This window comes from Eutrema salsugineum, unplaced genomic scaffold (assembly GCF_000478725.1).
Source record: "Eutrema salsugineum unplaced genomic scaffold, Eutsalg1_0 scaffold_1, whole genome shotgun sequence".
NCBI classification, from domain to species: Eukaryota; Viridiplantae; Streptophyta; class Magnoliopsida; order Brassicales; family Brassicaceae; genus Eutrema; species Eutrema salsugineum.
The window spans coordinates 5422594-5445111 of NW_006256909.1; the positions used below are offsets into that span (position 1 = coordinate 5422594).

General features: G+C 37.0%; 6 protein-coding genes, 1 non-coding gene and 1 pseudogene across 7 annotated transcripts; 4 read left to right on the plus strand and 4 right to left on the minus strand.

Annotated features, from left to right (window-relative positions):
* The first annotated feature begins 315 nt into the window (after positions 1–315).
* On the plus strand, positions 316–3102 carry LOC18028163 (ABC transporter G family member 9). The gene is made up of 4 exons (XM_006413015.2): positions 316–653; positions 921–1728; positions 1833–2164; positions 2274–3102. The coding sequence occupies exons 1-4, from the start codon at positions 537–539 to the stop codon at positions 2937–2939; spliced, it is 1923 nt and encodes a 640-aa protein (XP_006413078.1). The 5' UTR covers positions 316–536; the 3' UTR covers positions 2940–3102.
* A 3382-nt stretch (positions 3103–6484) lies between these two features.
* On the plus strand, positions 6485–8057 carry LOC18028164 (NAC domain-containing protein 72). The gene is made up of 3 exons (XM_006413016.2): positions 6485–6776; positions 6922–7190; positions 7288–8057. The coding sequence occupies exons 1-3, from the start codon at positions 6596–6598 to the stop codon at positions 7753–7755; spliced, it is 918 nt and encodes a 305-aa protein (XP_006413079.1). The 5' UTR covers positions 6485–6595; the 3' UTR covers positions 7756–8057.
* Positions 8058–8264: 207 nt separating this feature from the next.
* On the minus strand, positions 8265–9582 carry LOC18028165. Its single transcript, XM_006413017.2, has 3 exons — positions 9357–9582; positions 8916–9252; positions 8265–8734 (listed from the first exon to the last, which is right to left on the minus strand). The coding sequence occupies exons 1-3, from the start codon at positions 9580–9582 to the stop codon at positions 8278–8280; spliced, it is 1020 nt and encodes a 339-aa protein (XP_006413080.1). The 3' UTR covers positions 8265–8277.
* Positions 9583–10294: 712 nt separating this feature from the next.
* On the minus strand, positions 10295–11786 carry LOC18028166 (annotated as a pseudogene).
* A 740-nt stretch (positions 11787–12526) lies between these two features.
* On the minus strand, positions 12527–12599 carry TRNAF-GAA. Its single transcript has one exon. It is a non-coding gene; the product is annotated as a tRNA-Phe (tRNA).
* A 92-nt stretch (positions 12600–12691) lies between these two features.
* On the plus strand, positions 12692–14208 carry LOC18028167. Its single transcript, XM_006413019.2, has 6 exons — positions 12692–13111; positions 13201–13278; positions 13468–13502; positions 13587–13642; positions 13733–13831; positions 13934–14208. Exons 1-6 carry the CDS (start codon positions 12710–12712, stop codon positions 13990–13992), a joined length of 729 nt encoding a protein of 242 aa, XP_006413082.1. The 5' UTR covers positions 12692–12709; the 3' UTR covers positions 13993–14208.
* Positions 14209–14267: 59 nt separating this feature from the next.
* On the minus strand, positions 14268–15407 carry LOC18028168. Its single transcript, XM_006413020.2, has 3 exons — positions 15237–15407; positions 15084–15144; positions 14268–14696 (listed from the first exon to the last, which is right to left on the minus strand). Exons 1-3 carry the CDS (start codon positions 15325–15327, stop codon positions 14444–14446), a joined length of 405 nt encoding a protein of 134 aa, XP_006413083.1. The 5' UTR covers positions 15328–15407; the 3' UTR covers positions 14268–14443.
* A 475-nt stretch (positions 15408–15882) lies between these two features.
* Positions 15883–21664, plus strand: LOC18028169 (myosin-4). The gene is made up of 23 exons (XM_024148723.1): positions 15883–16194; positions 16309–16410; positions 16506–16649; positions 16751–16901; positions 17035–17062; positions 17163–17331; positions 17514–17577; positions 17783–17881; positions 17980–18083; positions 18206–18344; positions 18452–18570; positions 18652–18804; positions 18881–18970; positions 19054–19131; positions 19271–19429; positions 19522–19707; positions 19786–19991; positions 20091–20226; positions 20312–20441; positions 20543–20650; positions 20743–20861; positions 20938–21150; positions 21254–21664. Exons 1-23 carry the CDS (start codon positions 15883–15885, stop codon positions 21662–21664), a joined length of 3420 nt encoding a protein of 1139 aa, XP_024004491.1.
* Positions 21665–22518: the final 854 nt, after the last annotated feature.

A 22518-nucleotide genomic window follows, 5' to 3' on the forward strand; every position in this document is an offset into this window, starting at 1 on the left:
GAAAACTTGCATAGCTCTCTTATAAAATATTGGCTTATTTAAAATTAATTATAATTAATTTTTAAAGATTTTGATGATTTAATTATTTAATTGGAAAAAAACAAAAGAAAAGGAAAAAAGCTTAGCAAATCTCAGATTGATTTATTATTAAATTTAAATGTTTTTTTTCAAAGGATAACAAACGTCCCACTCTAAAAGCGTGCTTAGTAACAGAAGCATTTTTCTAAGAATCTTCCTTCTATATAATCCCTTATATCTCTCTCTCACTTCCCTTACGTGAACCCTAGTTTCTCTTTATTTAGCTTAACTAAAAGAGTTACGAGTTACGAATTTAAGCTTTGTCTCCTGTCTCTAGAACTCCCAAATCCAACAAAATCAAATTACTTAATCAACCTGTTTTTTTTTCTTTCTCTATTCAGTTTCATCAAGTAATTGTTTCTGAAATAGTGGACGAATATTTTATTTCGTTTGGATTTATTCAGCTTTAATCCTTAGATACCCGTGACTGAGTGTTTATACATCGATCAAATTTGGGAATGGATAATCATCAAGAGGTTTCTATGGATGTTGAAGCCCAGATTGAGAAAAACGACGATAGCCGAACCCTTCCTTTTTCAAATTTTAAAAAGGCTAATCTTCCTATTACTTTAAAGGTATGTTTGTTTATTATATAATCTATATTTACTCCTTGATACATACTCTATGAGTATAGGCAGATCTTTATTTATTTATTTATTTTTTAATTATAATGATACATGTATAATGTGGATTTGTGTATGTCAACAAGTACGATAATTTCTCTTCGTTTTAGGGCTTACGGATATAATTTTCATTAAATCATTAGATTTATAGCAAGCGTTCATGTGCCTTAATTAGATAGATTTGCTGATTCAATCTGGTTCTTTGATGTCGTGGAGCAGTTTGAGAATGTTGTGTACACGGTGAAGGTGAAGGAACCAAAAAGCTGGCTCTGTCAAACCAAGGGAAAAACCAAAGAGCGAACCATCTTGAAAGGCTTAACCGGGATCGTCAAACCGGGAGAGATCCTGGCTATGCTCGGTCCCTCAGGCAGCGGCAAGACCAGCTTCTTAACGGCTCTAGGAGGGCGGGTTAGTGAAGGGAAAGGGAAGCTCACGGGGAACATATCTTACAACAACAAACCATTCTCCAAAGGTGTGAAGCGAGCCACCGGTTTCGTGACTCAAGATGATGCTCTTTACCCTCACTTGACTGTTACGGAAACTCTAGTCTTCACCGCGCTTCTCCGGCTTCCGAATTCTATCAAACAACGTGAGAAGATCAAGCAAGCTGAGGCGGTCGTGAGTGAATTGGGTCTAGATAGATGTAAAGATACTATCATTGGAGGACCTTTCTTGAGAGGTGTTTCGGGTGGTGAGAGGAAAAGGGTTAGTATAGGGCAAGAGATTCTTATAAACCCTAGTTTGCTCTTTCTTGATGAGCCTACTTCTGGTCTTGATTCAACCACGGCTCAGAGGATTGTGTCGATTTTGTGGGAACTGGCTCATGGTGGAAGAACGGTCATCACAACGATTCATCAACCTTCTAGTAGGTTGTTCTATATGTTTGACAAGATTCTTCTCTTATCAGAAGGTAACCCGGTCTACTTCGGGCTTGGATCCAATGCTATGGACTATTTTGCTAGCGTTGGATACTCCCCATCTGTCGAAAGGATTAATCCGTCAGATTTTCTCTTGGACATTGCAAATGGTAAGTCTGTCTTTTTGATTTATTTGTCCGCCCCCATATAGCTTTTTTTTTATTTGTCTCTTTTTTGAATCTCATGTCAAAATATGGATATATTTTACCTATAGGTGTTGGATCAGATGAATCCCAAAGACCAGAGGCTTTGAAGGCAGCTCTGGTTGCGGTTTACAAGACAAATCTGTTGAACAATGTTATCAATGAGGTTAAAGGACAAGACGATCATTATAACCACTCAATAGAGAATTCTGGAGATTCGTCCAAGCATTTTGGAGACTGGCCAACGACATGGTGGCAGCAGTTTTGTGTTCTGTCGAAGAGAGGCCTTAAGCAGAGGCGACATGATTCTTTCTCTGGCCTAAAGATTGGGCAGGTCATTTTCGTGTCTTTCCTATGTGGTCTCCTTTGGTTCAAAACGAACCTTAATCACTTACAAGATCAGGTATTTAGCTTTAACTAGATGCACCATTTTTTTTTGTCTGTCATTGTGTACATACATACATATATATATATATATATATGATATATTCATCTGAGCTTTATTGTTGCAGATAGGGCTATTGTTCTTTATCTCATCCTTCTGGGCATTCTTCCCTCTCTTCCAACAAATCTTCACATTTCCTCAAGAGCGAAAAATGCTCGAAAAAGAACGTTCCTCAGGCATGTACAGGCTCTCCTCTTACTTCATGTCCCGAATTGTCGGGGATCTCCCAATGGAACTTATTCTACCAACGATTTTTCTCATCATCACATATTGGATGGCTGGCTTGAACCCTAACCCTGTAAACTTCTTTCTGACCCTTTTGGTCCTCCTCGTCCACGTCCTGGTCTCTGGTGGGCTAGGACTAGCCCTAGGTGCCCTAGTGATGGATCAAAAGTCAGCCACGACACTCGGGTCAGTCATAATGCTCGCGTTTTTGTTAGCTGGAGGATACTACGTTCGACATGTACCAGTGTTCATCTCCTGGATTCAATACCTATCAATAGGTTACTATACCTATAAACTACTGATATTGGGTCAGTACACGGAGAATCAGTGGTATCCTTGTGGTGAAAATGGGAAACTAAAGTGTTATGTTGGTGACTTCGAAGGTATTAAGCACATAGGCTTTCATAGTGGATTGTCCTCCGCCTTCGCTTTGGCTGTGATGCTTGTTGGTTACAGAATTGTTGCCTATATTGCTTTGATGAGGATTGGTAAGACCAAGTCTGGCTAATACTTAGTTATCTCCACTTTTTGTTTGTTTTGGATTTTAGCACCTTTTTGAGTAATATCGAATGTATAACACCAATAAGTTCTTATATTGCATTATTGTTTTTCGTTAAATCTTTAAATTAATCTATTTTGTCATGATAATCTATGATGGATTATATTATAAAATATTGTAGCCTCTTTGCTAATGCTTTGTATAAATAATTGACTGATTTGGTCCGGCTTAAGTGGTCCTCTGATCAGTCAAATCTCAATAAAGGGAGTTGTATATCAGAATCTAAGTAGTAATGTGAAGAACATGTTCTGTGTGTGTTTAAAAGGAAAGTTCAAAGCCAATTTAATGTTTGCTTATTGGTTATGTGTTCCAAGTCCAGCGCACGCTTTACATGTTATCATTCACATTTTCACCAAATTATTCGTACATGTAAAGATATATGACCTCACGAGGTTTTTTAATACAAACTGCTGATGAATTTGGGATGCATGGTAAACGTACTATGGGCTTCAAATAGGATTATTATCCCATTATTTGAGATACTTCAAGCAGTAATTAAGTGGTGCTACCCGAATAATGTTCTACATTAGTTTCCTTACAAATAAATAATCTACAAGTTCGGCCAGCTTTCTAAAATTTATAGCAGCGTGACGGTTGAAGATTTTTGTGTTCAAAGAAAAAACAGTAACGTCTTTACACAATTGTCTACTAATTACAATTTTGATTTATGGTTAAAATTAGTTTAGTCTATATATGTTAACGGTTATTATTGTTGGAACTGGAAGATTGTGTCGAAATAGAAACTATCTAAGTACTGTATATGCATTTCGAAAAAAGAAAAGAAAAAAAGAACGGTCTAACATCGATCTCTCTATGTTTTAGGTGCTACCACCTACAATTATTTTAGATGAGCCTAAAACTCATAATGGAATAGTCACCAATAAATCATACATAGACCAGATTCTGCATATCTTTATAAGTGATCTTGAATTAATTATGTACACATGTAGAGGGCATAGGCGACGAATTTAGAAAGCATCATGCCTTTTAGATTTTCTTTTTGTTAAGCCTTCGTGATCACCTCACCTTATCTCCTTTAAAGCTTTAAGAAACATGTAACTTCACAAAGAAAAGCATACTTTAGAGACGGGCCATTTATATATACGTATACAACTCACTATTTATTAGATGCGTCCATATTACTTACGATTTATTTAATACCTAATTATATCTTTACAATATAAATATGTTTATTTTCTGTTTTGATATTTGAATTTTTGTGTGTTTATTTTAAAAACAATTCAGTATTCTTATAGTTTTTTTTTGTCGTTAGTATTGTTATAGCTAAGGAGTATATTTTAAGAAAACAAATATGTGAGTTACTCCTATCTCTTATTTGACAAAATTCTGGAAAATAATTAATTTCAAAAATAGACTAAATATTTCAAATAATGAAATAAACCGTTGTGTTGACCAAAAAAAAAGGAAATAAACCGTTGAAAATAAATTTTAGCTATTGGAATCAAGTCAGTCACTTGACATTTAGCATTTAGACACTTAAAATTTTAAGTTAAATGACTATCTTATGACAGTCTTTTTTTTTGTGTGTCAAAATTAAATAGTTTTTTCACATCAACGATAAGTGGTGATCTTCACTCTTCAACATCGTTCCATCCAAAAAGAACAAATAATTAAGCAGCTGCATGATGAACATGTCATTTTGAATCAACCTACTCACGCGCATATTCTGGTGGCAACTTATAGAAGACTAACGCACCAATTCTGCTCTACATGTCGTTTATGCAGAAAACTGACAAATGGACCATATATGATATACCACATATTTCGAGTTTTCGATCCGAACACGAAGATGGTTAATTTTTATAAATAAAGGACATTTTGTGGCAGCTATATCCAGATTTGAACAAATGAAGTTATGGTTTGAGCTATTTGAATTTTTTTCCCCAAACCTATACAATATATATATATATATTTTTTTTTTGTTTGTCAAAATCATAAGAATATTATACGCTAACTAAATAGCGATTGCAGTTATGCAAATCGTTGAACCAAATTTGTCGTATTCTGGCTAATATTCAAAATTTTTATCTCGTAATTAAAAGAAAAGGGTGAGCATGTCCCTCTGATCTCTATGAACAAGAATTCTCCACGTTCACTAAAATCTAAAATCTAAAAGCAAGCGAAAACGAAATGTAAGAAAATTAAATTAAAAAGAAGAAAGAATTATCAAGAAGAAGAAGAATCGAGTTCTTTGAATCGCTCACATGTACTAATATTTAAAGGCTTGTGACCTGTCCAGCATGGTCCATTGTTTTCACTTGTCAACTTCCTTGGCCATTTATAGTATTTCTTGAGTGAAAGAAACCCTATAATTACTATTTTCATTCCGTTATAAATTAAGATAGAGTAAAATATTATGAAGATTGTAATACAATTTTAATACGAATAAACCAAAAACCATTGATAAATAGTATTTTCCTTAGTTACTATAAACATACATTTTCTAGACAATCTTTATAGTATATAAACTAAAGACGATATTTTATTGTTCCCATAATTATTATTATTATTATATTGCGCTCGTTTTAGTAAAATAATAATCTTCTGTGTTTAATCCTCTATACGTGTCTCAAACTAACATATCCTTTCTATTTTTCTTAGAACTTTGTATTTTGTACACTTGTTCAATCAGAACTTTATATTATTATTTTTTCTTCTCTCTTTTCGTCTCTTTTGAATCTTTTATTGAAGTCTTGCCTAACTCTCCCAACACGTGTACATCCCACACGAGCTAAAAATTGCCCTCCACGCGTGTCTGATTATTATATTTTTTGGTTAGTGCTTTTCTTTTTTCCTCGGTAGATTTTTTATCTGTCGAATAGTTAGTGCTTCTTCCTTTCTTTTTCTGACTCCAACGTAGTGCTTCATGAAAAGATAAAATCGATCCGGGCTAATTATTTGGAGAATTCTGATAGATACACATCGTTGTTAGGCTTTCCAGAATTCTAGAAGAATGGACAACTGGCTTGACACGTGTCGATAGACTTCCGCTTTTCCTGATGGTTCATGCACCCGAGCGACACTCAATAGTCGAATAATTGAAATTGAAATCGAAAGCGTTAGTTACTTCGATTTCTCAGTGGCAAGATGTTTACAGTAATTAACTATTTAGAAAGTCAAAATGTCCACCAATAAAATAAGAGAAAAGAAACGACTGCTGTCAATTATTCTGAACTTACTACAAATAGTTAGAGGACCTTTCTCAATTACTCGTAGTTAAAAAAGTTTACTATCACATGACATGAGCAAATCTTGAGTTGTGATATTGCACATTTTTTATATCGCTCGTAAATAGTGGTACAACCCATTGATAAGGTCGGCTAGTTCATATACGTGTCAGTATGTCAATGGTGTAAAAGGGTCCCACGAAGAAAATCGTATTAAGATATTAGAACAGTAAGACAAGGACGACCGTACTTATCCCCCGAAGAACCTTTGCCTTTTCCACAGCCTATATAAAGCATCTAATCACCATGCTTGTCCAAAAGATCGACCAACATTCACATATAATTTTCTGGCTTTTTTAGAGTTGTGAAAACATTTTGTTATTTTTGTTTGCTGGAAGAATCCAAAGTCAGAGGAAAATGGGTGTTAGAGAGAAGGATCCGTTAGCCCAATTGAGTTTGCCTCCGGGTTTTAGATTTTACCCGACAGATGAAGAGCTTCTTGTTCAGTATCTCTGTCGGAAAGTTGCAGGCTATCATTTCTCGCTCCAGGTCATCGGAGATATCGATCTCTACAAGTTCGATCCTTGGGATTTGCCAAGTAAGCAACACTTTTTTTAAGAAGTTCTAGGGTGTTCTTTGTTAAAATTCACTACTTTTTGGTTCAAATTGAGAAAATGCTGAAACCAAGGGACTATTACTGTAAAAAAGTTGCTTATCCTTTTTTTTGGAATTGTGTGGTGTAGGTAAGGCTTTGTTTGGGGAAAAAGAATGGTATTTTTTTAGCCCGAGAGATCGGAAATATCCGAACGGGTCAAGACCCAACAGAGTAGCCGGGTCGGGTTACTGGAAGGCGACGGGTACAGACAAGATCATTACGGCGGATGGTCACCGTGTCGGAATTAAAAAAGCTCTGGTTTTCTACGCCGGAAAAGCTCCAAAAGGCACGAAAACCAACTGGATAATGCACGAGTATCGCTTAATCGAGCATTCTCGTAGCCATGGAAGCTCCAAGGTAAAACTAAGAGATGATTGGAAATTTTCCCCAGATCCGATTGGATAAAAACTTGAAATCAAAAATCGCTAAAATTCTTCAATTTGTTTTCTCTCAGTTGGATGATTGGGTATTGTGCCGAATTTACAAGAAAACGTCAGGAGCTCAGAGACAAGCTGCTCCGGTTCAACCATGCGCTGAAGAGCAAAGCATGAACGGTTCGTCGTCGTCTTCTTCGTCACAGCTCGACGACGTTCTCGATTCGTTCCCGGAGATGAACGATCGGTCTTTTAATCTCCCTCGGATCAATTCGCTGAGGACGCTTCTCAACGGGAATTTCGATTGGGCAAGCTTGGCAAGTCTTCATTCCATCCCGGAATTAGCTCCGACCAACGGGAATTACGGAGGTTACGACGCGTTCCGAGCGGCGGAGGGGGAGGCGGAGAGCGGGTTGAGGAACTCGCAGGTGGTGGATCAGCAGCAGAACTCGAGCGGGAGCGGGTTGACTCAGAGTTTCGGGTACAGCTCGAGCGGGTTGAATCGCGGGTTCGGTATTTCGGGTCAAACATTCGGGTTTAGTCAATGAGGGAGATCGCGTAATTTAATTACTTTCTATTTTAAGTAATTGGGTGACTCAAGATGGGTGGAAAAAGTTGAAAAGATTTTTGAGACTTGAGAGGGTAGAGTGGCAGTTGATGTAAATAGTAGGGAACTATATGGGCCTTTACCGATTCCGTGAGGCTTAGGATTCCAGAAAGGGAAAGGGCTTGGATTATTTATCCAATTTGACGGGCCGCAAATGTAATGTTATTTAAATTCTTTCTCACGGGAGGAAAACAAAAATGTTATTTTGAGATATTACATCTATCAAATAAATGATTACTGTCTCTTCATATCTCCTTTTTCATCAGCATCGTAGATGAATTAAAAAGAAATTTATATAATACACAATTTATTAATTTTTTTTTTTAACAAAGAAGATCTCTCTTTATAATACAAAATATTAGCAAGACTTGATAATAATAATAACAATAATAGTCATCAGCATCAAGATAGCACTTTAGATCTCCACTTTGCTTGCTTTTTATTCTCTTAGTGAGGTTTAGGATCATTCTTTCCGGCAAATGATTCCGTATCCGGAAGATGCCCCACGAGTGCAATCCAATAGTGCGTGCTCGGTCTCCCATCGGATCGAGCCACTTAATCCGTTAAATACGCAAGTCTTGCAGTCGTGAGAGAGTAGAGAAGATGTCCTGAAATTATCCTCGCCTCCAACCATAGGCGTTACGACTCCACGCTTGGCCTGCTTCTGAAAACCGGGCCTATAAGTGCGTCCCAAGACTCCATCTACTTTTGGGGATAGGTTCAAAAACCTAAACTTAACTTCAAGATGCGCAAAACAGTCATTCGAAGTTACTTTGTAGTTGTGGTCCTTGTGTATCCTATCGTCTTCTCTAGTCACAGGAACCACGTTGACCATGATCTCTGCTTTGTCTTTGATCGTCACGGTCACGCTGTTCATTTTTGTAGCTCTCTCGATCTTGATGTCCTTTTCGGGCGAGTACCTGCTCAAAAAACGACATGCTCTTAATTAGTGTCGCGCTTTCAAAATACAAATTCTCAAATATAATTATTTTAAATATAGAAAAATAAGAAATACCTACTTTTACATGCATGTAAACGTAAACTTAGAAACTGTCTTTGTACAATCGCATGTAGCGTAAAGCATATTTGGATATTATTTACCATCTGGAGAGAATCTCCTCGGGGATAACTAAATCTTGGCCGTCGTAAGAGAATCTGAGATGGTCTATGCCGTCGGCCCAAGTGGCCACTTTGGTGGCCTCAAGGGAAAAGTTATGAGAGTTGAAAAGGAGGCCAAGTGCTTGGATCCAAGTGAAGTCTCTAGAACGTCCAGCGGGTCTGTGGCCAGTGAACCTAGCATTGATCTGAACGTCGGTGTCCGAGACAAGGCTAAAATGCTCATTGCTTTTTCCGTGGAAGTAGAACACAAACCCATCACCAGCTATGAACCCCGGGTCGTGACAGCCCGTTGCAGGGTGATAGCAGTTTGGACCCAACCCTAAGCGAACCACGTTCAAAAGAAAAGAAAAAAAAAATTAATTTGAGCTTTATATATTTAAAAACCTTATTACAAAAAAGTTGCAAGTATATATTTTTGCTTACTGCGACACTCGGAATTGCAGAGAGGTTTACTACAATCTACGTAACAAACTCTGTTCATGGAGTTTGCGGCACCGGTGGTGGGGCATTCTTGCGGACACATTATGTACTTCTGGAAGCACTGTTCGTAAGGGTTACTGCAGTAGACTCCTTGTGACTTGGCTTGCAAGAAACATAACATGATTGCAAAAAGCATCATCATTAGCGATGTGGGTTTTGAGATCTCCATTTCTAGCTTTTTTGAAAAAAAAATATATATTATAGAGATCGATATAAGCAGAGAAAGATTTATAGTTGAATTTATAGAGGGCATTCGGCAATTTTTTTTTTTGTTTTAAGAAAACTAACTTATGACAAGATGGGAGTTGCTTGGGATGTGTGCCTAATCTGGATATTACACCCGCCATGCACTTCACGTTTTTCCAACCAATTTAGTTGTAAATATTTTTAATTTGAAATGTGGAGTATATGTATAAGAAAGTTGAAACTTCAAAAATAAATTAAAACGTTTTTAGAAGTTGCGTTCACACGAGCGTGATCTTAGGGTATGACGAGAAACCTTTATTAAAATTTAATATCGTAACTAATGTGGGTTTTGAAGTTTCCATAACTTATGGTTATGAAAGGTTTTCCATAACATTTTCATTAATTCACAATATTGCACTTTGCATATAACCTTCTGCTGAGGGCAATAGTTAATAGCAGGTTCCATTATATAGGTAAACTAAAAAGTTGAATTGGCGGGTTTTCTTTTTTTTTTTTTTCATCAAACAATATATAACTTGGTCGATCTAATTAAATAACTGAGATTTCCTTACAGTTTAGTTGTTAATTAGCTTATTCCTCCATTTATTTTGACAAACATACGAACATAAAAAACAACATTATTTAGATAAAACAAAACAATTAACTTGTTTCAGCAAATTAAGTTTGGATGATAATTACTTCCTGCAGACGATTCCGTTGCCGGAAGATGCCCCACGGCTACAATCTAGAAATGTGTATTCACTTTTGGGCTTGACAGAGCCACTCGGAACAGTTTCTTGTCTAGAGAAAAAACAATTCTTGCAATCATAAGAGAGTAGAGAAGATGTCCTGAAGCTATCCTCGCCTCCCACCACTGGCATTGCGACTCCTGGCTTAGCCGGGTTCTTGAAATCGGGTCTGTAAGTGCGTCCCAAGATTCCGTCGACTTCAGGGGACAGATTTATGAATTTGAACTGGACTTCAAGGTGGGCAAAACAGTCATCTATAGGTAATTCGTAGCTGTGGATCCTATCGTCTTCTTTGGTCACCAGAACCACGTTGACCATGATCTCAGCATTGTCTTTGATCGTCACGATCACACTGTTCTTTTGTGTCAGTCTCTCAATCTTGATGTCTTGTTCAGATGAGTACCTAAGTACAAATGGTTCAAAAAAGAAAGATTCATTGTTTTTTTTTTATGAAGATTATTTGTTTTGCTGTTGTATGTTTTTGCGTTTACAAACATTTTCAATTTTGCGTTTGTTTTCTCCAAAGAAATTTATACAATGTTTACTATTTTAAACAAAAAATGTTTATTAATTGCTAGCGTTACTTAAACGCAAATGGAATGAACCTTTTGTTTCTGTTTACGTTTTAAGAAAAATAGTTTTTGGAAAATTAAAGATGTTGTATTTAATAAAATTGTTTCATATTTTGACCCAAATAAAAATTGGTATTGAAACAATTGTAACAAAAAAAATGAGAATAATCATTACCAGGTGGATAGAGTTTCTTCAGGGATAACCAAATCTTGGCCATCAATATTGAACTTGAGATGGTCGATGTTGCTATCCCAAGTGGCGACTTTGGTTGTCTCAAGGGAGAATTTGTGAGAGTTGAAGAGGAAGCCGAGAGCTTGGATCCATGTTAAGTCTCTGGTGCGACCAGTGGGTCTAAGGCCAGTAAACCTAGCATTGATCTGAACATCATGGTCCGAAACGAGGCTAAAATGTTCATTGCTCTTTCCGTGGAAGTAGAACACAATACTATCACCACCTATAAACCTCGGGTCTAGACAGATGGCTCCAGAGGCTTCACAATTGGGCTTTACCGTTACAAAAAAAATATCATATTCAAATTTTTAAAATTTCTTTAAAATCTAACGTCAGTCAAAAGCTAGTGAAACTTTATTATCACCATGCACATTTAAGAATAAGAATGGTGATTAATTACCGCGACAAACTGCCATGCAAAGGGGTTTAAAGCAATCAACCCAACAAATTTTGTTTTGAGAGTTGGGGGACATGGTGCTCGGGCACTCTTCAGGACAGTCGATATGTATTGGAGCTGGCATCGAGGAGCCGCGTTGCCACCACAGTAAGTCTGACCATGCCAAGCCTTGGCCTGCAATAAACAAGAAGCCAACACGACAATTATCACTATCAATGAGGTTTTTGGGACCTCCATCCTCGATATATAATTATTTTGGCCGAGCTTAGTGTGGAATCTAAATGGATAGGGAAGAAGAGAGAAGATGGTGTAGTTGTGTTGGGGATTGATGAGTATTTCGATTGTGAATTTTAAAGAGCGTTAAAGTCAAATTATTTTCTTCAGAGGATGGCTACTGTGCAGTTCTTGTGAAGTAAGGTTAGTTCGGTAAAAAAATAAAAGTTAACCTATACTATTATATCAAACAAGGTGGCTGAAATTTGTTCTTAAAATAATTTGCATCGAGATACAATTACACGTAGACGCCTGAATATACGTGTCTATACATATATTTGTAGTTGTTGTTAAAAAAACATATATTTGTATTAATTTATACAAGTCTATTTAAGCAGTGTGACATATTGTTTGTTGTATAGAAAGACCACTGAAAGAAAGGACCAATTTTTTTTTAATTTTTTTTTTAAGAAAGGAGATTTTTATTCTAAGATTAATCTGAAACCACGGCAACCTAGAAACTCGATGGTAATCAAAAATTGTATAAGTGACTTTTACGAAAGTGAAAACGTGCAATCTGTTATTGCATTTCCACTTAATCTCAGTTAATGTATAAAATAAAAATCCAAACGAATTTCTCTCTCAATCCGATCGTATCAATACATAATGCAACTTGAACTTTAGTCCCTTAAATCGGAGTTACATATTTATTAAACTTTGAGGCGCGTATCAAGTAAATAAAATAGGACAAAAAATAAAAATAATGCGGTGAGCGTGGATCGAACACGCGACCTTCAGATCTTCAGTCTGACGCTCTCCCAACTGAGCTATCCCCGCATGTTGACTAATCTCGTTAGTCTTTGTTTATAATAACTGAATTATCAAATCATCAAAACCACCATTTGTTGATGAACTTGAGCTTTGTATTCGGAAAACAAATTCAGACGATGGCTTCGACTCCGCAAATTATCCTTTGTAACTTCTCCATACACGATGGTTTCACCAAGGAACCCAGAAGTAGATTACACGCGAAAGTACGGAGCTTGGTTCCTTCTCTGCTCCAAAACAATCTGGGATTGAGAGCTTGCTTGATTGAGCATAGACAGAGCCGGAGAGAGCGACGGCCTTTGATGGGTCTGACAGAAATTGGAATTCTTGCGAGTCAGAAAGCTCTTAATCGAAAAAGAAGAGTGGTTAAGGTTAGCTGTAACAAGGGTTTAGGGTTTAACGGCAGAGATAACAACGGAAACGGGAGAATCCTCGGAAACCTTGCTTTGGCTATTGGCCTGACTTATCTCTCTATGACCGGTCAGCTTGGTTGGGTTCTGGACGCTATTGTGTCCGTCTGGGTAATTAATTATTCTCTGGTTATCTAATTGTACTGTGCATTTTTGGGAATTTTGCCTTTTTGATTAACTGAAATTCTTACAATCTGCAGCTGATTGTGGTGATTGTTCCGATTTTGGGGTTGGGAGCTTTTCTATGGTGGGCACAACGAGATATTGTACAGAGCAGTGTAAGTCTTCTTTTTTCTCTTTGGCTTAAGACAGCATCTCCAGAATTTGCAGAAAGACCGAGTCTTTACCATAACTGAGGGCGATCATTTACTGTTAGCTAGCACTTGTGTGTTTGAGTTAAATACTTCAAGATTGTGTTCTATTTAGCTATCTTGCGATTTTTTCATCTCTCGTTACGCTTTGTGCAGTGTCCGAATTGCGGAAACGAATTTCAGATATTCAAGTAAGGATATAACAAGAAGCAAATTTCCTTGATTGTTTTTGTTGCTTCCCCAAATCTGCTGACTAATTATCGAAATCGCTGCAGGTCATCGTTGGACGATGAAGTACAGCTTTGCCCTTTCTGCACTCAGCCATTCTCGGGTAAAAAGATGATTCCTTCACCTTTCGATTTATCAAAGCACATCTCTTTTCTGTAAGCATTAGCATTGTTTCTTTTTTCACTTAATGCAGTGGTGGATGATAAGTTCGTTATGGAACCAGTGAAATTCTCAAACCAAACTACTGATTTCGGACAAGGCCTAAATGGGTTCTCTTCTGCACCTAAGAAAGGTTCTTTCTTACTTACCCGAATCTCTGTATTATCTCTGCGCAAACCAGGGAGCGCTATCTCTTGTGAATCCAATTGTGAGGTGAAGTTTTTTGATTGTGTAGGAAAGGGTTTCTCAACAGCAGTCGTAGACATAGAAGCTGAAGTAACGGATGCAGACTGAAAATACCACTTCGACCTAGCAAAGGTGATTTTGTAGAGACAACAAACTTGTGCAAAGAGATCGTTGTTGGATATAGAAGTAATATAGAAATACACATCGATATGTAAATACAGTATAAATCACATTTTGTTATTTGAATGCTTGTTTGATGTTCAAAATAGTAGTCCCCCATGTATGCATGTTTTATGTTCTTTCCATTTAATCCCCCAGGCTTGAGATAATGTCTTGTACATTCCTCTGTTTTGGTATTCTATGAAGGTGAGAATTTCTTTATGAAAATAAAACAGTTTTACCATTTGATTAATCCATTAAAATTGTATAACTGAAGAAAAAGTACAAACTTGCAGAAACCCCTTTTTTAAGACAAGCATAGACGTTAACAAGATCAAAAATAGACAACCGAACTTTCAAAACTCTTCCTATCTTTTTCCTTTGTAGCTTAAAACCAAAATCATTCATACAATTTCTTGGCCGAAATAGTTCTTAGAGTTTTTTCTTCGTTCTTTGTAGCTTTCTCTTCATACTTCTCGTTCAATGCTATAGCTTTAGCCACAGCTTTCATCTTCCTCACATTCTTCGTTCTCTTCATAGGTTTCCCTTTCTCTGAACACTTCTCCTCCAATGCTAAAGCTTTGGCCACAGCTTTCATCTTCCTCGCATTCCTCCTCGTTTTCTTCATAGGTATTCCTTTCTTCATGTTTGTCCTAAAGAAAATGGGTAAATAATTAGAAATCATCCGGATTAAAGACAATCCTAGTACAGTGGTCAAATAAAACATCAAACATGAGCAGGTCTCTTAACAAAAACACGTTCTAAAGTTTCCAAATTTAAGCATTTCATGCCTTGGTACTTACTCCTGTCCGAGATTCTCTCATATCAACAGGTTGCATAATATCTCGAGCTAACTAACCATTGGTCTAATAAGACGGTAGAAAACTAGATGATTTAATGAACTCCAGATCCAACCTTAGAGGACCAGAAGAAGAGAGCAATTCACAATGGAACGCTCACACTAAGAGAAACCCAACCAAAACTTTTCATAATGAAATCTAAGTAGTTCAGCTTGTAAAGATTAGGTTGTTAACACTTACAAGTTACGAGAACGATCACGAGCAGCTAGTTTCGCGTCTCCTGTCTCCGTAGTGTCCATGGCTAACGAAATCAAGAATAAATGGAAAATTAAACACCTTCAATCTCTAAACGAGTACGGACTTGAGCTTAATAAACTAAGACGCGATTTTTACCTTCAGGGGCAGCTTCAGAGACGCTCTTAGTTTCGGAGACGTCCATGGAAACGGCGTCGTCTCTCTTCTTCTTGTTCCTACTCTTCGTCATGGCTGATTCGGCGGTCTAATGCAGACGGCGGAGCAAGAGAGAGAAAGAGGTAGAGACGGAACAAATCGATTTTAGATTTCACCTAATAATGTCGGGTCAATTTACACATTCGGGTCTATTTTATTGGGCCTATGTTTTATTAAAAGCCCATTCGAAGGTTTTATTTTCTCGTTTGTTTTTCAGTGCTCTGTTTTTCAAATTCATATTTGTCTTATATTCTTCGTTGGAAATGGCTCTCTGTTTTCTTTGCTCTCGTTGGCAAAATTCAGTTTCTTTTTTGTTTAAGGTTTGTTGTTATTTTGTTTTTTCAGTTATTTTCATAGTATTCGTGTTTGGCTATTTTTCGCTTCCTGAATTTCTTCGACAAGCTTCGAAATTTACAGTGTTGAGAGATTCTTCGTTAAAAATTTCTGGTTTTTAAATTCTACTGGCTTTCAATGCTTTACATGATTTGAAAAATTATGGAGCTCGGGTGGCCCGAAAATGCTTGTTGATTAAACACTCGTCGCTTTTTGGTTCTTTTTGTTTTTGGGTCGGTGAATTTTGAGGAAGCCAATGACTTTATCGCCGTCTCCGACCATATTGATGGAAAGTTCACTGGAGGAGACGCCGGAGTCTCTTCGCCGGCATGACGCGTGCGAGATGTTGAAGGATAAGTCTCCGTCGCTTCCTTCTCGGCTTACTTCCAGAGCACAAATGCTGTCGATTCGTCAATCGCTTCCGGCGAACTTCCGTGATAGGATTCCGCCGGAAAACGAGAGCAAAGAGAAAGAAGAGAAGGATTGGAGCAAGAAAACGAGGACTGAGAAGATCACAGAGGAGCATGAACCCGAATGGGTCAATAACGTTGAGTATTTCATCAACGAGGTATGTAATTGATTGCTTCTTTCTAGTTTCTTTTTGATGATATGATATGAATAAATTACAGTTTTTGGTACTTGTGTGTTTTTACAAGACAGTGTGTTTCTGTTTTATTTACAGGAACTTTGTGTTTGGTGTCGGGTTTCTAATGGGGAGTGGCACTTGGGGAAGATACAATCTACTTCTGGTGATGCAGCGTGGGTTATGTTATCCACTGCCCAAGTGAGTTCTTTCAGAAAATTTTATAAATTTTCGTAAGATATGGAAACGACTTATAATGTGCTTGACAATGTATCATTTTGTGTGTATCGAATTAGGTTGTGAAAGTATCAATGAAAGAGATTTTCCCTGCAAATCCAGATATTTCTGAGGGAGTTGAAGACCTTATACAGCTTAGTTATCTGAATGAACCATCTGTTCTTCACAACCTCCGGGTCAGATATTCACAAGACTTGATTTATGTAAGTTTATTATAAGGATAAAAAATCTGTTTCTGTTTGTTTATTCCTTTTTGTAGGTGTAGCCGAGTCTTTTAACATAATTTCATGTTTCTTTATTATAGAGTAAAGCAGGGCCAGTTTTGATTGCGGTGAATCCTTTTAAGAAGGTCCAGATTTATGGAAATAATATTCTATCAGCCTATCAGAAGAAGTCTTTGGATGCTCCTCATGTTTATGCAGTGGCAGATGCAGCTTACGATGAGATCATGAGAGGTGAGCAGAAGGATAATCCTTTCACACTTTTTTTTTTTGTTTCTCTATAAATTGTGAAACCTAGTAACTTTGCCATGGTGTTAAAATCGTTATTTTCTGGCGTTTTTACATTTTTAAATGTTTCTTTACGCAGAGGAGAAGAACCAATCTATTATCATAAGGTATGACGAGGTTTACATTCTGAAAGCTTTTTGTCTACATATACGATGATTTGGCTATGCACATTTCAAGGTGACTTCTGATATTGATATCATACCATAGTGGAGAAAGCGGAGCTGGGAAAACTGAGACAGCAAAGTATGCAATGCAGTACTTGGAAGCTCTTGGTGGAGGTAGCTTTGGGGTAGAGAATGAAATCCTAAAGACAAACTGTATACTTGAAGCTTTTGGGAATGCTAAAACATCAAGAAACGATAACTCTAGCCGATTCGTGAGTAATTGTACATACTTCCTTTTTTCTTCCAGTGATTGGAATCTTCCTCTTCTTTAAAATACAAAGAAAAAAAAATCATTTCTTTAGAATTTGAACGTTCGTGTCAACCGACTAGTGTAACTGACATTCTGTAAATCGAGAAGTGGTTTGGATTCAATGGTAAATATGAATTGTTGCAGGGAAAACTGATGGAGATTCATTTTAGTGCAAAGGGAAAAATATGCGGAGCCAAACTTGAAACTTGTGAGTAAAGAGTTGAACATTTCTATGATTGTTTGTCATATTTTCTTCACTATGGAGCTCTCATGTTTGTTTTATTTCCTCACCATGATTGTGTGACTACTTGTGCTGAATGACCACAGTTCTGCTAGAAAAGGTAATTTTGTTTTCTGTTGAGAGGTTTTAGTCAGATTCCACTTGTTAGCTATTCATGGGCTAATTTTAGTAGTCTCTTTGGATCAGTCAAGAGTTGTTCAGTTGTCCAATGGCGAGAGATCCTACCATATCTTTTATGAGTTGTGTGCAGGAGCTTCACCGATTCTTAAAGGTAACATTTCAAACCGAAACATCTAAGAAAGTGTCCCTGCTCATGGCTGCGAAACTAGAACTTGCTAGACCATTTCTTATATGATTTTTATTTTACAGAAAAGTTGAAGCTTAAAGCAGCAAGTGAATACAATTATTTGAACCAGAGCAATTGCTTAACCATTGACCCCATTGATTATGCTCAGAAATTTCATAAACTGATGGTAACTTTTTTTTTTTTTTTTTTTTCTGTTTCCTGTGCCTTTCTCTGTTTCCCATGGAGTAAATGCCAGATTTTTTTTTTTTGTAATTTCTTATTTCGTCAGAGATTTCTCTGTTATTGTAGGAAGCTTTCAACATTGTTCAAATTCCTCAAGACTATCAAGAACGTGCATTTGCACTGCTTGCAGCTGTGTTATGGTTAGGGAATGTATCTTTTGAAGTGATTGACAACGAAAACCATGTGGAAGTGGTAGCAGATGAAGGTAGAATCTGTTGTCTTGTCATGTATCATGTTAAACTTGTGGACTGGTTGTGACCTTACTAGGCTTAAGTAAGGCGATGCTTATAATTTTGCTCTTGTTTCTGTCAGCTGTCACTAATGTAGCTATGTTAATGGGATGCAACTCACAAGATCTTATGGTGGTTTTGTCTACTTGCAAGCTCCAAGCTGGTAGAGACTGCATTGCTAAAAGACTGACACTGCGACAGGTTTGTGTAATAGCCATAATATCAAAGAGCAGTCATAATTTCTATACATCTAAATGTCGAATTGCTTTGCCATATATGCAGGCAACTGATATGAGGGATTCCCTAGCAAAAACCATCTATGCAAGCCTTTTCGACTGGCTTGTTGAGCAGATAAATACTTCACTGGAAGTTGGTAGATTACGTACAGGAAGATCTATTAGTATCCTTGATATATATGGGTTTGAGTCATTTAAGGTTCGTAACCGTGCTCGAGATTTGTTAATCTTTGTTTCTTTTGAGTGTGTTAATGATCATGTCTCATTGGTTTTAGACTAATAGCTTTGAACAATTCTGCATAAACTATGCAAATGAAAGACTGCAGCAACATTTTAATCGGCATCTATTTCAACTTGAACAAGAGGTGGTGATCTTTTTTCTCTGAAGCCTAATCATATGAAATTGTGTTTCTTTGTTTTCCTTACCAATTAAATCTTGGCTTCTCAGGAATATGAAGGGGATGGAATTGATTGGACTAAGCTCGGATTCAAAGACAATCAAGAGTGTCTAGATCTGATTGAGAAGGTAATTTTATAGCTTGCCATCTTTAAATTTTGTTTTTCTTTTCTCCATATGCAAAGATATGGTATGATGTTTTGCTTTAAGCTATGGACATTAAAGTTTCTTTCTTCCATGTTTCTTGTACGTATGGTTGCTAGTGCAGAAACCCATTTGTTTGGTACCACTACTAGATGAGGAATCAAATTTCCCAAAGTCGACTGATACAACGTTTGCCAACAAGCTGAAACAGCATTTGAAGGCTAACTCTTGTTTCAGGGGAGAAAGAGGTCGCGGATTCAGAGTTAGCCATTATGCTGGAGAGGTTGGTTGTTTAGTTGTTATGTGATAAAAAACTGTGAAATTATTAAGAGAAGGAACAAATATGAGATTTATTTACGTTATGGTTTTTAATAGGTTCTCTATGATACAAATGGCTTCCTGGACAAGAACAGAGATCCAGTGCATGTTGATCTTATCCAACTTTTATCATCATGCAAATGTCAATTACTGAACCTGTTTTCTACTAAGATGCGTCACAAGTCTCTAAATCCGGCAACTTTTTCCGAATCCATGAATCAAAGTGTGATTACAAAGTTTAAGGTAACAAAGCTATCATGGTTGAAATCTTCATTCATGAATTTTCAATCATCTCTTAAAAACTTTTATTATGCTTTACAGGGCCAACTTTTCAAGTTGATGAACAAGTTAGAAGGCACCACTCCTCACTTTATCCGGTGCATAAAGCCAAATTCAAATCAGCTACCTGGAATTTACGAAGAGAATCATGTTCTACAACAGCTTAGATGTTGTGGCGTTTTGGAGGTTGTTAGAATATCAAAATCAGGATATCCTACTCGGTTGACACATCAGGAGCTTGCGGCAAGGTGTGGTCACGATGCACCCTTTTTGTTTATAAATCTATTTGTTCCAAACTCACTTGTATTCCTAAGCTTTTGTCTTTGTTGGCTTTGTTCACGTATTAGATATGGATTCCTATTGCTGGACACAAAAAGTTCTCAGGATCCACTTAGCACATCAAATGCTATTATGAAGCAATTCAATCTTCCTCCTGAAATGTATCAAGTTGGTTATACAAAGACATACCTCCGAACTGGGCAAGTAAGTTGTCTTTTCTTGGAGATACCATGTTGGTTTCCTGATCCTCTATATACAATAATAACGCTTTCATCTTTATATTTAATAGATTGGCGTCCTTGAGGAAAGAAGAAGATATTTTCTGCGTGGCATACGTGGATTACAGAAGCAATTTCGTGGTTATCAGACCCGTGAATACTTCCACAATATGAGGAATGCGGCAGTGACACTTCAATCTTGTAAACGCTCACATATATGTCTCGTGTTTCCTTTACTTAATAGGTGCATTTCTCTTCTACTTCTCTTTGATTTGATGGCTAACTTTATTTTGTTGCTACAGATATCCGCGGTGAAATCGCCAGGAGAGAGTATATTGCTATGGAAAAATCGGCTATTCTTTCCTCAGGAAAAACTCAAGAGGTTGATGCAGTCATACACTTGCAATCTGGTAAGTATTCGGTAGTCTTCCTTATGGCATCAAGAACTTGTTTTTCCATCTTGGATAAGATTTCAATTTATAGCTGTTCACTTTTTATGTAGTGGTACGCGGATGGTTGGTTCGTAAACACTTAGAAAATAGTATGCAAGAGAAAAAACAATCACGCAATGAGAAGAAAAAACCGAGAAGAAAGTCAAGGAGGAGTATTTCAGAAGACAAGGTACTATTTAATTTGCCTCATGTAAATGTCTATAGGTTATCCACTGCTGAAACTTATTACTAACTTTCTTGTATAGGACCTTCTTTTTGAGGAGTTTCAGGTCCGATCTTGCGCTCTTGCTGATCTCCAGAGCCGGGTTCAAAAAGTCGAAGCAGCTATTTTGCAGAAGGAAGTGGAAAACACTGCATTGATGGAGGAGTTGCAACGATTTAAGGTAAAATGGTTAGAGCACGAGACAAGAATGAAGTCAATGGAGGAAACATGGCAAAAACATATGTCATCAGTGCAGGTAAAAGTGACTAAGTGTCTTTACGCCCATCACTGCGCGTAATAACAATCCTGCATACATACTTATAATTATGATCTTGAAAGTGGAATATGTGCCTTTGCAGATGAGTCTCGCAGCTGCCTGTAAGATTCTGGCTCCAGAAAAGATTGCTAGTCATGGTAATGACTCAGAGGACACAATGTCCCTTGGAACTCCGACAAAAGAGCTTAAGGGTAGCTTGAATGATGTTAACAATCTTCCTGTAGAATTTGATCAACGTAGAGTCGTATTTGATGAAGATGTGAAGTGTCATGTAGAAATGAGATCAGAACCAGACTCGATCTCAGTCAAGAAGCAGGATGCAGAAAAAGAACTCAGTAATCTGAAGTTAAGATTTGAGAAATGGAAGAAAGATTACAGAGCAAGACTACGAGGGACAAAGGCAAGGCTCCGGTTAAATGGAAATAAAGGTCGTCACCGGAAGTGGTGGTGCAAGAAAAGCTTTTTGAAATTAGATCTCGTAGACTCATATTAGTTTTAGGACTTGAAACCATGTAAATTCCACATTAATATAAAGTTCCAATCTAACCGGATGGTAAGGAAAAAAGCTAAACAAAATTTGATCTATGAGACTTTTTTTTTTAAAACAAAGATCTATGAGTCTATGACCAAAAAGTTTTACACATGAAATAAATGAACAAAAAAAAATTTAGAAATCGCAAGAATTGAGATCTTTTGGATGTTGTCGACCACTTATGATATGAAAATATTATCCTAATAATTATTATATCGTGTTATATCGTAATAAAAATATAAACTTCTAACACATTAATAAATTTATATTTTTATAATAATATAGCACGATATAATAATTATTAGAATAATATTTCATGTCATTGTGGAAGTTTGTAATCTCCAATATCAGTTATTATTGATCTAATGTGGTTAACAGCATTTTCATTACACTTGCCTCTCAAAGTTTGCATGGCAGGCAGCGATTTATGAAATGTGGAGATAGCCTAATTGTAGGCTCCATCCAAACTCCCACAGGTCTGTGAACCTTGTTTTGGCGAATGATTGCATGCAATATTGGTTCTCATTGCAGTAGTCTTGTTCTGTTGTTCTTGGTGTTCCGTCGTTGGAGATATCGATTGATCTTCTTCCCCTTAGGGATTTCTGGTCCTGCTCCTATTGATGCTCTGGGCCTCTTAAATTTGGGCTGGGCTCATTCATCCAAAATCATCTCTCATTCAGGATATCTTCTACGTCTTCGCCAGTTATCTCCCAATTAGCATAATTTGCAATGGAGTTTGGTTTTTCGATTATGAGTTTGTGATTATTGTTGACTTGCTGTAACCTTATAAGATGTTTTTTAAAAAAAAACATTAA

Excerpts from the sequence above, each read along its gene's own strand:
- LOC18028164 (XM_006413016.2), top strand. The coding sequence starts at position 6,596 with ATGGGTGTTAGAGAGAAGGATCCGTTAGCCCAATTGAGTTTGCCTCCG. Across the intron at positions 6,777-6,921 it reads CGATCCTTGGGATTTGCCAA|GTAAGGCTTTGTTTGGGGAA; the intron begins GTAAGCAACACT and ends TGTGTGGTGTAG. Across the intron at positions 7,191-7,287 it reads GTAGCCATGGAAGCTCCAAG|TTGGATGATTGGGTATTGTG; the intron begins GTAAAACTAAGA and ends GTTTTCTCTCAG.
- LOC18028169 (XM_024148723.1), top strand. The coding sequence starts at position 15,883 with ATGACTTTATCGCCGTCTCCGACCATATTGATGGAAAGTTCACTGGAG. Across the intron at positions 16,650-16,750 it reads ATTCACAAGACTTGATTTAT|AGTAAAGCAGGGCCAGTTTT; the intron begins GTAAGTTTATTA and ends TCTTTATTATAG. Across the intron at positions 21,151-21,253 it reads AACATATGTCATCAGTGCAG|ATGAGTCTCGCAGCTGCCTG; the intron begins GTAAAAGTGACT and ends GTGCCTTTGCAG.
- LOC18028168 (XM_006413020.2), bottom strand. The coding sequence starts at position 15,327 with ATGACGAAGAGTAGGAACAAGAAGAAGAGAGACGACGCCGTTTCCATG. Across the intron at positions 15,145-15,236 it reads CTCTGAAGCTGCCCCTGAAG|CCATGGACACTACGGAGACA; the intron begins GTAAAAATCGCG and ends TGATTTCGTTAG. Across the intron at positions 14,697-15,083 it reads CGTGATCGTTCTCGTAACTT|GACAAACATGAAGAAAGGAA; the intron begins GTAAGTGTTAAC and ends CATTTTCTTTAG.
- LOC18028167 (XM_006413019.2), top strand. The coding sequence starts at position 12,710 with ATGGCTTCGACTCCGCAAATTATCCTTTGTAACTTCTCCATACACGAT. Across the intron at positions 13,112-13,200 it reads ACGCTATTGTGTCCGTCTGG|CTGATTGTGGTGATTGTTCC; the intron begins GTAATTAATTAT and ends TACAATCTGCAG. Across the intron at positions 13,643-13,732 it reads CTGCACTCAGCCATTCTCGG|TGGTGGATGATAAGTTCGTT; the intron begins GTAAAAAGATGA and ends CACTTAATGCAG.
- LOC18028165 (XM_006413017.2), bottom strand. The coding sequence starts at position 9,582 with ATGGAGATCTCAAAACCCACATCGCTAATGATGATGCTTTTTGCAATC. Across the intron at positions 9,253-9,356 it reads CTGCAATTCCGAGTGTCGCA|GGTTGGGTCCAAACTGCTAT; the intron begins GTAAGCAAAAAT and ends TGGTTCGCTTAG. Across the intron at positions 8,735-8,915 it reads GAGGAGATTCTCTCCAGATG|GTACTCGCCCGAAAAGGACA; the intron begins GTAAATAATATC and ends TTTTTTGAGCAG.
- LOC18028163 (XM_006413015.2), top strand. The coding sequence starts at position 537 with ATGGATAATCATCAAGAGGTTTCTATGGATGTTGAAGCCCAGATTGAG. Across the intron at positions 654-920 it reads ATCTTCCTATTACTTTAAAG|TTTGAGAATGTTGTGTACAC; the intron begins GTATGTTTGTTT and ends GTCGTGGAGCAG. Across the intron at positions 2,165-2,273 it reads TTAATCACTTACAAGATCAG|ATAGGGCTATTGTTCTTTAT; the intron begins GTATTTAGCTTT and ends TTATTGTTGCAG.